Source organism: Theropithecus gelada, chromosome 4 (assembly GCF_003255815.1).
Source record: "Theropithecus gelada isolate Dixy chromosome 4, Tgel_1.0, whole genome shotgun sequence".
In the NCBI taxonomy this organism is placed as follows: Eukaryota; Metazoa; Chordata; class Mammalia; order Primates; family Cercopithecidae; genus Theropithecus; species Theropithecus gelada.
Genome location: NC_037671.1, coordinates 8954286 through 8968105, shown reverse-complemented (window position 1 = coordinate 8968105; position 13820 = coordinate 8954286). Strand labels below are relative to the sequence as shown.

Sequence of the window (13820 nt, the reverse complement as noted above, 5' to 3'; positions counted from 1 at the left end):
ACATGTTCCTTCAATGATCTCTACTCAGTACCTGCCATTCTAAAGCAGCTCAGGAGCCAGCACTTCTGTGGTATTCTCACGTGGAAAAAGTCCTGCAGCCTTTGCAGGATGTCAGCAAGCACTGATAGAACTAATTTTCTCATATGAACTAGGAACAATTTTGCTAGGAGAAAACATAACCATTTTTTATGCATGTGATTTTTAAAGTTGGAAGCATAAGCAAACAGGTGTCTCCAAATTTTTCAAAAAAAACTTTTAAAATGAGGACAACTGACTGTTTCCAAGAGTTTTTTAAAGTAAGCATTTGCTTTCTACTTATTTTGTCCATTAGCTGAATGACTTTCCAGTTTTTATTTATCTCTTTATTTAGTCATTCTTGCATTCATCCATTCTTCATATAGTTATTTGGTGCCCACTCTGTAAATAAACTGTAGCAAATGCCTAGAGCTTTCAAAACCATTATCAGAGAGGCCGGGCACAGTGGCTCACACCTGTAATCCCAGCACTTTGGGAGGCCAAGGCAGGTGGATCCCTTGAGGTCAGGAGTTTGAGACGAACCTAGCCAACAAGGTTAAATCCCGTTTCTACTGAAAATACAAAAATTAGCCAGGCCGTGGTGGTGCGTGCCTGTAATCCCAGCTACTCAGGAAGTTGAGGTAGGAGAATCACTTGAATCCAGGAAACAGAGGCTACAGTGAGCCAAGATCCCGCCATTGCACTCCAGCCTGGGTGACAGAGCAAGACAAAACAAAAACAAAACAAAAACAAAACATTACCAGAGAAAAATTCAACAGTGAGAACATTTTCTTTCTTTCTTTTTTTTCTTAGACAGAGTCTTGCTCTGTTACCCAGGCTGGAGTGCAGTGGTGTGATCTCGGCTCACTGCAACCTCATCTCCTGGGTTCAAGCAATTCTCCTACCTCAGCCTCCCGAATAGCTGGGATTACAGGTGCCCACCACGCCCAACTAATTTTTGCATTTTTAGTAGAGACGGGGTTTCACCCTGTTGGCCAGGCTGATCTCGAACTCCTGACCTCAAGTGATCCACCTGCCTCGGCCTCCCAAAGTGCCAGATTACAGGTGTGAGCCTTCGCACCCAGCCAACAGTGAGAACATTTTTGTTGTGTTTTTCTGAAATGGGGTAAGATTGCTACCACTTTCTTTCAGCACTGGCTCACCTGGAACAGCTCCAGGAGTGCAGTTGCTCTGTTTTAACCTGACCTAACCAGCACTTATACAGAGCCTGGGGTGCTCCTCTTGTAAGGACAGTGTACACGGGGCCTGTGAAAGAGGCTTAACCCACAGAAATTGACTTCAACAAGCAGAATGTCTACATGACCAACACTGTTTGGTGGGGCATTGTATAGATAACACAAGACCCACGGGAAGTATCACTATTGACCCCAGAGAGGAGGCAGGGATCTTCCTCTGGGCGGCTTCCCAGGACAACACTTACTCCTTTGCAAACTGTGCCCATCTGGGGGTGGGAAGGAGAAAGTGAGGGGACCCAGTGCAGCCCACTCACCAATCATCAAGCCCTGCAGCCTGGCATGAAGCCACGTCCCCCCCAAAGAGGGGGGGTCCCTTTCCACTTTGCACAGTTGCACCCTGGCTCCAGCCCCATGTCCAGATCTCTTCCAACTTCGGACACTAGCTTGTTTTTTCTTAACAACCATCCTAATGTTATGTTCTAACTGGAGCTTTTCATGAGATGCCCACAATTTTTACCGAGGTTAACAGTAGAATCCTCTTCAGTCTCCTACGACTTACACCCCGGAAACCCACCGGGATGGAGCAAGGAAGGATGGGTGGCTGTGGTGGTTGCTGGTCCCACTCCTCCCACATCCCAGTCATACAACTTTATCCCAGAGGACACATTAAAATTGGAGAAACCACTTGAGATGTAATGTGTGCCCCAAACAAAGTACATGACAGCGACTGGCTACAATGTGAGATTTAGCTATAGTTTCATTTCGTTCCGTAAATATCACAAACTTTTCATCAAGGCAGAAAATGGTAACAAAGGCTATGTGTTCTCATTATTCCTGAACTCTGACCATTTTCCCCTCCGTGCCCACAACCGAGCACGTTCTCTCTCCAACCTCCTGTGCTCTCTGTGGCTCCATCACACTCTCGTCACCAAGACTCACCCCTGCTCACACCACACCCTTCATGGGGAGGCCGGGGATGGGCACCGGGAGGTGGGCTTCTCCACTTCTCTCCTTTGTGGTTCTCTTCTCTAGTCCCTGAGAAACCGAATCCATGTCATTCCCCATAGAAAACCCTATAGGTGAGGAGGTTCTCATGGTCACCCTGGCAACATGTTCTCCCTTTAAACCTCATATTTCATTCATGCTAGTATATGTCAGGTGCTCTGTTGTATGATATTACATTGAGTCATCCCACTAACTGCATAAGAAGCTGAGGCCCAGAGAGGTCAAGCGACTTGTCCAAGCACTCAGAGTGGCAGCCCCTGGTCTTCAGTCCCTGCATCCAGCTTGCTCTCCCTTCAGCTTGGCCTGGAATAGCACCACTGTGTGCATCCCAGTCACCTCAGTTATGTCTGTGACACTGTTTCAGGTTATTTATGGAGAAAAATCAGAGGTGTCTACCTGTGAGCTGTGAGGGACTCTGAGCAAGGAAAGTCTGCTTACCATAGGGTATCCCAGGAGGGACACCTTTAGCCCTGCTCCCATAGCTGACTCTCCATCCCCTCGTGGCTGCTTTCACAGAGGATTGTGGCCATGGAACCAAACTGTGGGTGTCCTTAGCCAGGACAGATGAGCCTAGACCACGTCTACGAGTGAGCCCTGCTCATTGAAGGTGTTCTTTTCCGTCTCTCTCTTCAGGACAGCTACAGAACAGTGCACATTTTAGGATGAAAACGAGGAGACACTGGTAACTGCGGTACCTAAAACATAATTTGCTCTGTACATTTCATGTTTGCTATTTTTTTTAATCTTAAAAAGAGACACACATGAGAGTAACCAATCTCACATTCCAGTCATGTAATCCCAGTATGTCTGGACTACTGATTCTCTTTTTAAAAGTGACATCTCTGTCATTTTTAAAATAGAAAATCCTAGATAGTGATTCCTATTATCATCAAGTGATATATATCAGGCCCGAAGGCTACCTTGTCACATTTTACTCTGGCATAGAAATCTAATTCCTTCTCTATAAAGTCAAAAAGAGAGAGATGAGTTATAGATGTTTCCTAATTTAGTTCAGGGTCCACTTATAATCCTCGTCCTCAACTGATGGTTTAGTGATAACTTAAAAGGTGATGCTGCAAATGATTCTTTGGTGGATTTCAGAAAATAAAGAAGCTATTCCAGCAAAAAAAAAAAAAAAAAAAAAAAAAAAATATTTTTCATAGTGTTGGGAGGATTAAGTGAGTTGATAGAACTTTCTTGGGTAATGGGAACATTCTAAATCTGCTCCGTCCAATACAGTAGCCACCAGCCGCGTGAGGCTACTGAGTCCTTGAAATGTGGCTAGTGCAACTGAGGAGCTGAATTTTTTACATTTCACTTAATTTTAATTAATGTAAATATAAACAGCCACAGGTGGCTAGTGGCTACTATATTGAAAAAAATATAGACTGAGGACATTTCCTAACCATCCTAGAACCATTAGCATTGGTTAGTAAGTGTTCGTCTAAGTATCAGCTAAAAGCAAGGGTAGTGCCTGTGGTGATGAGCAGGGTTTACAAACAAGAAATTGCTTGTTATCAACAGTGATCACAGGCCAAGGGGAAGGGAAAAAATACAGTTTCCAGAAATATGTGCGATACATGATTGAAAGTATTTGAAATAAGAGCAGTTAGATGCGCTAAAAAATCATGTATATCAAATCGCCAGCTTCATTTATGTTACTCTTTCTCAAACTTTTTCCTTCATTTCAGTTTCGATTTTGAATACAGTTATGTATTTTTAAAGCATATGCTTAGTGGAAGGTATCTCGTGATTTCTAAAAAAGTTATTTCTTCCCAAAAAGTTTATATAAGAGAGAGTATATGTGTGTGTTAGTAACTTTCCTGTTTACCAAAGAATCAGAATAGCAGCTCATTATCATGAATTAGTATAAAGGACAGGAATTCAGTGTGTCGATATCAGTAAGTGATATGTTACTTGGAAAAGTATCATATTACAGGCTGATTTTTTAAAACAGAGATATTTTAAATGGAATCTTGAGAAAAACTTAAGACCATCAAGTATATGCAAAAGGATTCAATGTCACCAAGTAAGACATATGCTTCATTCTTTTCTCTGGCCCAAGTAATGAATACTCTTCTCTAAAGTGAATACACATAAAAGTTTCTTTTTGAAGTAACCTTCTCTAAATTGCCTGAAGGCTCCCTTTATTTAAGGTTTTATGAGAGCAAGAAAATGAAAAATATGACTATGAAAATGAAATGAAAATATGACTATGCAGATATGGAATTATGCTTTCAGCAATAAGGAAAAGGGAGCTTTGCAGATTCCTAAAATAATGTGATGCAAACAGACATTTTCTCCCCAAATAGTCATTGTTCTCAGCATTTTGTAGGTACCATAGCATGGTGCATCACTGAAATCAACACATAACATGAGAACACTCTGTGTTGGCAGCATTTTCCTCAAAAAAAGCAAGGAGAGGGAGACACCTCCAGTTACGTTTCCCAAGCAGAACACAGTGATGTCGAGCATTGGGCAGGTTTTTATATTTTGTTAGGTTTGAGTGTCTAAGGTTCATTATCATCAGTAGTCAGGGACAGGAAATTTACATTCTCAGTGCAGGAGACAAATGTCAGAAAAGGGACACTGGTCTTTGTTAATTGCAAAAGAAACACTCTACAACCAGAGAAGGGCTTCTCCTCTCACCCCTCCCCAACTTTCTCCCCGCTCCCCACTCCAGCATCAGGGAGATCTGGGCAGAATTGATACACCCATGCCAGCATCTAATTACAGAGATAATACTGGAAGCAAACTGATTAGGCATGACATATGAAATTACCTGAGAAGGTTTAATCTCCTGATCATATTCAGATCTGAAGCCTATCTATGAAGGCTCAATTGCATGGGCCAGTTTCTCAAACACTAAACATTCCCTATCGCTGTCATCAGTGACCTGGAAGGGTGTACTTCACTTTCCACAGCGTAGGAGGCTTCATGTAGAGCCAGTCTACTGGTATGGAAAGGGTTCTTAGTCTAGGGATCATGGGCCCCTATGAATAGTCTATGAACCATGTATAGACTTCATAGGCCTATAGTGAGTCCCCTTAAAATGCATGCCTATATTGTATATGTCTTACATTTGTCACTGTGTATGTCTGCGTGGAGGAAAGGTCAGTCGCTACTATCAGATTTGCTTTTGAAGGAGCTTATGCCCATCCTTATATAGCACACCATGGAGAAGACAGATGGCTCCAAAATATTATTTCCAGAAAGAATAAAGTGATCATAGCAAACACTTTTGCCAATAATGTCTCTGTAGCCACTCCATCTTCTTCAGTTTAGAGAGCTTTTGTAAATGCTATCTTTATTTTGCATTTTTTTAATCCAAAGATGTTTTGGAAATTTTTCTTAATGCAGGAAAAAATATATTGGACATACTTGAAAATTAAATCAAGGACACCATGTAAAATATTCTGATGTATTGCTACACCTTCAATATCTAAATTGATTGAGGCAGGGCCTCTGAGAAGAAAGTCAAAAATTCAGTCTGTCTTCCACATGTTTTGTCTGTACCAGTGGTTTCCAACTGGAGGGCAATTTTGCTTCCTAAGGAATATTTGACAATTGCTGGAGACAGTTTTGGTTGTGATGGTTGGGGTGCGGGGCTGCTCCTGGCATGCAGTGGGTAGAGACCAGGGATGTTGCTTAACATCCTACATTGTACAGAACAGCTCTGCAGCAAAGATACATCCAGCCCAAAATGTCAGTAGTGCTGATGCTGAGAAACCCTGATCTAGATCATGACTACTGTTTTTGCCACAGCCTTCAAACCAGGCTTATCCCTCCACACCCCATGTGCCAGCCAGCCATAAAAGTAACTTCTGGTTCATGTTCCAGTTTGCCTATTATTTAACCAGTGTCCTCCCCGTTATGCCTTATTCATTCTCAGTCTTGTCAGTGTGACTTCAAATCCAATGCTGCTCCCACTGATTTGAAAAATCTCCCTTACTTCCCGACTGGCATATATATATATATATATATTTTTTTTTTTTTTTTTTTTTTTTTTTTTTACGGGGGGACTTCAGTATGAAACAGTTTTGGTTGTCTTGTTATGGCTGAGTTGTTGGCTTTTCCAGCTCCTCTGACCTCAGAGCAGGACTCTATCTTAGAGTTCAAGATCTCCAGTTACGCAGACTTTAACTTCAATCCCAGCTTGGTCATTTAGCAGCTTCGAATCCTCATTCAAGTTACCTATTTTCCTGAACCACAGTTTTCTCTTTTATAAAATGAAATGCCTGGCGCCAATGATCCTGCCCCAGAAAACCTCCTTCTTCTTAAGGGAATAACTATTATTATCGTCTGATCAAGCTGATACAAATATAGCTCTTGTGTTGTGAGGCTTATGTGAGAATGTATGTGAATTATGGTTGTCAGCTGGGGCTGGTTCTTTGTAATCAACAGGGGTGCCTCAAATAAATGAATTACAGGATCCACCCATTACCAGACTGAGGATCGCTGGTTAGAGTGCTGGACTCCCTGCCTGGCACATGATCCATGCTGTCTAGGTGCACCTGCTGTTGTTGCTGCCATGACCATTGTCTGCCCCTTTCCTAGTTCCCCTGAACCCATCTCTCCACCACTGCCTTCCAGGAGATGAGGATTTAAATGTAACAAAGTTGGGGAGTTGGCTTGAAGTTTCGTTTTTCTTATAGACTTAAGTAATCCCATAGCCATAAATTTAGTCACAAAGCATGGCTTGATGAGTAAAGCCATAAGACTGTATTCTTCTTTTAATCGATATATAATAATTGTAAATATTTATGGGGTAAATGTGATTTTTCAGTTCATACATACAGTGTGTAATTATCAGATCAGGAAGATTTTATTCTTGACTGTAGCATCAGTAAGTGAGGGTCCTCTTCTCTGGGCAATGTCCTTCCTCTTTACCTCCATTCTTAAAAAAGGCTCATTTCCATATATTTTCTCCCATATTATATAGTGGCTAAAGAAACATGGTATAGTAATGGCTGGGTTGTTATATGGAAGATCCAGACATCCAATAAATTCCATTTTTGAGCCATTGACTTAATTTAATAAATATTTATTGGACATTGGTATTGAAGTACTAAGTATTGGAGTTAAAAGTGGGCTGAAATATAAGGTGAATAAGACAAACTACCCAGAGCATTGCTACCCTAAAAAGCATCAGCTGTAATGCATTGAGCCTTTGCCATGTGCCTTGCAATATGTTTGTTGTTTGATGAGCATTTTTCATTAGAAACCTTTCTTGCAAGGGAAGAACTATTATTCTTATCTTATTCCCAAGTTACTTAGAGCTTATACAGATCCATTCATTTGGTATACATAGCTCCTAAACAAACAAACAAGTCTTACAGCCACCTGGCATTTTGCAGCACATTGAGTTTATGTTGGAAAAGCATATGGATCTGAAGTATGTGGCATACAGTAAACACAACTTAAGGTATAGTAATAATAAGAGCATTCTACATAGATCACCCCATAAAAATGTCAGTCCATTTTAAAGACAAGAAAACTGAGTCTCAGAAAGCCTAAACCACCTGAGTCCCCACTGTTAATAAGTGTTGAAGCTGGCACTGAGCTCTAGCTGTCTCCTGTGTTGTTCTTCCAAATACCTGATGCTGCTGAGAGTCATTATAGATCAACTCACCAACAAATAATCTTTTATTCTCCTGGACTGAGGTAGTGTGGCTGCAGAAGAAAAATCTCCTTTCCTTATTTTAATATCTAGGTTCCTCTTCTTCATGTTCAACAGTAAGGACTCCATCCTGGCATATTTCTTCCAAATGTGTCTAAAAGTAAGAAGGCACACATGCCCTGAAGCATTTTCTACCCCTTGAACTCAGGAATCCCTTATGTCCCAGCAGGAAACTTGATGCCTATCCAGAAGCAAAGTTCACTTGGCCGCCCTCACCGTGGAGACCTGTTACCACACCAAATGCACTTCCCCCTCCTGCTGACAAAGAGCAGTCAGTGGCCACCGTTATTGACCTGAGCTCTAATTAGTCTGGTTTTATAATGAGGAAAAGAGTACGATTCTAATTAGTAAATTTCCATCTCTTTCTCACTAGGTATCCCCCAGTCAAAGCAATCAGCTATCCTCATCACACTGATTCCATTGCCAGAAAAATAACTGTATCATAAAACTCTAGTAAAAGTGAAGATGGTTAAGGCAACAAGAGAGCAGAATGAGGTTTTATTTGCTGCTAATGAGCTGCATTCTCTCTCTTAGGTCCGTGGCGCTCAGGTAGTTGGTTCTGACATGATTGTGACAGTTGAATTTACCAATCCTTTAAAAGAAACCCTGCGAAATGTCTGGATACACCTGGATGGTCCTGGAATAACAAGACCAATGAGGAAGATGTTCCGGTAAGCCTTGGGTTGGGGAGACCAGGCAGGCAGTGCAGGGCTATGGGAAGTTTTCTATGCATGTGTCTTTTCCAAACATAGATCTGCTCCCTCATGAAAACGTCTGGGAAGCTGCCTCCTCCTTGCTGACCATGGAGTAAAACTAGGTTTGATTTGACGAGCACTTTTATCATTTAATCCTTAAAGACACCCTAATGATGTGGATACTGCTATTATCTCTCTTCTGTAGCTGAGGAATTTGAGGCTTTGAGAGGTTGACTGGTTGAATCTTCACTTACACAGTTTATGAAAACAGAGCCAAGATTCAGACTCAGGCTGGTGAATTCCAGAACCCAAGTTTGAACCACTTTGCTGTACTACCTACTCATGTATGGACAATTCTCATCTTTATTGAGCTCCTACCATGTGTCAAATATTAGGCTGAGAGATGCTTCCTTTTCATGGTTCCCTTGTCTCCAGCCTCACCTCACAGATTTTACCATCCCAATCACTGTCTACAACTGTTGGATTCAGGTTTTTTTTTAGTTGAGCCTAAAGAGTTCTAGATGGTTCCCCATTCAGGGGACCAAAGACAACCCCAAGTTATGTAATGATCTGAATGAAACTCAGCCTCTTCCACACACAGCCCCCTTCAAATTGTGCTTGATGGGTCTGTTTCTGTGACTTCTACTAACAAAGAGTGTAACCCAACAAGATAACCTATTCCGTGGTCAGGTAGCTCTAATGGTAAGGAAACATGTTTTTCTACCATTTGATCCTACCAATGATCCTAACTCTGCCATCTGGACTGACAGAAAGTAAGGCCCATCCCTCTTCCATCTGACGGTTTGCAAATGTTTGCAAACAGCTGTCTCATCTTCTTCGAATCTTTTCTACCTGGGGACAAAAATCTGTCCTGACTTTATTTCTCTCTTCTCTAACGTGGTTTCAGCTCTCTGTCTCTCTCTCCCACACATCCCAATTTGTCACTAGTCCTCTTAAAGTGTGACACCCAGAATGGATCCCAATCTTTGAGGTTTATTACTTTCATTTCTACCACAAATAAGTCCTTGTCAGCATCAATCAATCTAGCACATTTCCTGTGGGGTGACCTTCTAAGGCATAGAAAGGGAGGTAGAGGACTTTGGAAACCGCCTCATGACCAGATATGTTAAGAATTTTCCCGACACCCTTTATGGAAGCGACCCCACTCTGGAATCTGTGGGATAAATGCAAGGCCTCACTTAAACCTTCTGGGGCACTTTATTGCCCATAAAGGGCTCTCCGCATTTCTTTCAAATTACAAGGCTTATAGCTTCTGCATCTCATCATTTAAGAGATGCCTTATTGCAGATGCAATAAACAACAGAGAAAATAATCTGAGTGCTTTTGAAACAATGCAAGCACAAAACATAGCAACCTTCCTTTGCTAATAGGAAAGTTGCAGGAAAGAAAAAAGAAGTAAATTAGTAATCAACCCCAGCTAGATGGAGAGGTCAGCAGCCATACCCCTGCTTTCGTCAGAAACAACAGTCTCACTCACCTGTTCTCACACCTTCCCACTCGAATCAGATGCAAGAATCGTTCAGGCAAAGTGAAACACGTTTCCTCTTCCATACAGCCCCCTGCTGTATCCAATTTTTTCCTTCCCAGACAGTAACCCCACAAGCTTTATCTGAGTGTACTGGAACCTCTTCTATCTTTACACCTTGGCTATCCCCCCAGAATTCCACCTTGGTCAAGGTCAACACATGAAAAAGGACACTGTGTGTCTTAGACAAAAGGCGAATTATCACACAGTGCAATGACCCACTATTTGGGAAGCCTCAGGCTCGAAATAGGTTAAATCTCCAGACGGTTTGTTTATTGTTAATGTCTGACATTGGGGTGGAGCAAAGTGGAGTGAATCGGGAGAAAGGATGGATAAGGCTAGTCCCCACATGGACACAGATGTCCTGCCCACACACTGGCTTAAGGTACTATTAGTAGTTACTGCAACACGTAAGTCTAGGCAGACAAGTAGATAGACAGACAGCTAGCTGCTCTTAGTCGGTTTGCACTGCTGTAACAGAAATGCCATAGATTGGGTGGCTTACACAACAAACATTTACACCTCACACTTCTGGAGCCTGGGAAGTCCGAGAACAAGGGGCCGACCAATTCGCTTCCTGATGAGGGCTCTCTTCCCAGCTTGCAGATGGCTGTCTTTTCACTGTGCCCTCACATGGGGCAGAGAGAGGGAGGGCAAGTTCTCTGGCATCTCTTCTTCGAAGGGCACTCATCCCATCATGAGCCCCGCCCATATGACCTATTCTAATTTAATTACCTCCCCAAAGCTCCATCACTAAATAGTATCACACGGGAGTTTGGGTTTCAACAAATGAATTTGTGAGGAGCACAAACATTTAGTCCATAACAGTCCTCAATCTCTCTTTTTAAGTTTTTTTTACTGACACATTGTCATTGCACATGTTTATGTGGGGTAATTTGATGTTTCGATACATATAATGTATGTTGTATAATGATCAACTCGGAGTATTTAGTGTATCCATCACCCCATGCATTTATCATTTCTTTGTGGTGACAACATTCAAAAGCCCGTCTTCTAGCTCTTTTGTAATATACAATACCTACTGTTAATCATGGTTACCTTATAGAACACTAGAACTTATTCCTCCTATTTAATTGCCACTTTGTTCTCATTGGCCAACCTCTTCCCATCTTCCCCTTCATGTTCTCCTCCTCAGTCTCTGGTAACCCCTGTTCTACTCTTTGTTTCTATGTTATCAACTTTAAAAAAAAATTTTTTTAGTGTTTACATGTGAGTGAAATCACGTAGTATTTGTCTTTCCATGTCTGGTTTATTTCACTTACCATGATGCCCTTCCTCCAGGTCTAATTCATGTTGTTACAAATGGCAGGATTTTATTCTTTTTTATGGCTGAATAGTTATAGAAACCTAGATTCAGGATGGAATGTCTCCCAGGCAAAAGAAGCTTTATTTCTCAGAGACAGTCAAAAATTGGGTGAAAAATCATGACATAGAAAACATTTGTTATCTGGGATGGGCTTACAACTTGGACCAAGCGCTACTTTCTCTGTTTACTCCTCACTCCAGCACACACCTTCACAACCAAGACCTGAGCCAGTCCATGCCCACTTCCATATGGTCAGATAATTAGAAACACTCCACTGTGCCCTATGTTGCCAAGATCTGATCTAGGAGTGCCAGATCCATGTAACAACTTGGACGCCTAGAAACTGCAATTCCACAGAAGCAAAATCCTTTACAAGACTGTATTTCTCTCTAGAATACAGCTCTTAAATAGTTGGGGAATCACTACCCCCACTCATTCACCCACACCCTGCCAGATGTGGTGTCTAGAAGGCAGGGGGTCTTGAACCCAAAGTAGAGGACCTGGAAGGTGGGGAGCTGGTAAACAGGGAATCGGAGCCAGGAACAAAGAAGGCAGTGCTGTGTCCCATCCCTCACTCGCCGTGAGCCAACTCTACTCTGAAATGGTTTACCTTCCTGCTCTTCCCCCACTGCCTCCTGCCTATCTCAGATGCACAGAGGTCCCACTTCCACAGACTCTTAGCTTTCTGCACTTGAAGCTTCCAGAGCATCAAATAATTTATCTTCCAGATTTATTTTGCTCTTTAGAAAATGATCCAGTTCAATAAGTTATTTCAAGAGAAAAATTCCCCCACTTTGTGATTTGGGCTTAAACTTTAAGTTTCTCAAATAGGACAGAAGCTAAGGGCTAGACGCACAGAGGACAAACCATGGGTAGTTGCAGTTTATTGTAATAATAATCTCATTTGCCTGCGTGCATTCAAGATGATAAATGGCCGGTATCTCCTGATGGCTCAGCACATTACTGAGAATCATTTATCACAACATCCATCCCCAGAAAATAGGATTACTCCAACATTGCTCCATTTACCAAAATGATTTTTTCTCTCTGTTATGAATTTATCTGTATGTAAAGTAGCATGCATATGTATCTTCATGTATGAGTATCTTCATGTATGAGTTTTTTCGTTTGTACACATCATTATGCCAGATGGTTTTATGAGTACGAGAAAATGACAAGGGGGAGCTAAAGATTTAGCTTCTATTTGAGGTGGTTATCTACAGTACATGGTCTCAGGTCAGGTCCTTAACCAGGGCCACTGTTTCACAAAGTGCTTCTGATTGATCACTTGGGGGAACCAGAGGAGAGACAATGAATGGATACAGGTAACAATAGCACAGCTGTTGAGAAATAAATATCCCAAACCTACATTGGTATTGAATTGAGCACTGTGAATTGAGGACTGAGAATTTTCTCTCTGCATACAGGCAGGAGAAACTTTCCTAAATTATTTTGCAAAGAGTTCAATGAATCCTCCATGAATACTTGCGGGACAGTCTTATTACTAAGTCAAAAAGCATCTTTCCTGCTTGAGAAATAAAACCTATGAAAAAGTAAGCACAGTGGTCAGAAAAAGCCTTTTGTTTTTTTCTTTTTTTTTTAATTTCCATAGGTTTTTGGGGGAACAGGTGGTGTTTGGTTACATGAATAAGTTCTTTAGTGGTGACTTCTGAGATATTTGGTCACCCATCACCTGAGAAGTACATACTGTACCCAATTTGTAGTCTTTTATCCCTCTCACCCTTCCCCTGAGTCCCCAAAGACCTCAGCATCATTCTTATGCCTTTGCACCCTCATAGCTTAGCTCCAGCTTATGAGTGAGAACATAGGATGTTTGGTTTTCCATTCCTGAGTTACTTCACTTAGAATCATGATCTCCAGTTTCATCCAGGTCACTGTGAATTCCATTATTTCATTTCTTTTTATGGCCGAGTAGTATTCCATGGTATACACATACCACAATTTCTGTATCCACTCATTGATGGGCATTTGGGCAGGTTCCATGATTTTGCAATCGCAAATTGTGCTGCTGTAAATATGTGTGTGCAAATATCTTAGAAAAAGCCTTTTCTTATAGAACATATGGTGTACATTTTTATGAAATGTAGTGAAGAGTAGCAGAAAGAGTATGAATATGGGACTCAGAAAAACCTGGGTTCAAATTTCATCTCTGCCTATTTACCAATTATGTGATCTTGAAAAAGGGACCTCACTGGTTAACCTTCCATTTTTCTTGATCATAAAATCTGCTGCATAGTATCTGCCTCAAAGAACTGTCATACATATAAAATCTGAATATAATCTCCCAAGGTTTATAGGGGAGGCTATATGTGAAGCACTCCAGAGAACACTAAAT

General features: G+C 41.5%; 1 protein-coding gene across 1 annotated transcript in view; it reads left to right on the top strand.

The window, feature by feature from the left end:
• F13A1 (coagulation factor XIII A chain) overlaps positions 1-13820 on the top strand; it is a 112701-nt gene that overhangs the window by 96427 nt on the left and 2454 nt on the right. The window contains exon 12 of the mRNA XM_025382307.1: positions 8431-8567. Within this exon, the coding sequence (XP_025238092.1) occupies positions 8431-8567 (137 nt within the window). The remainder of the gene's footprint in view (positions 1-8430; positions 8568-13820) is intronic.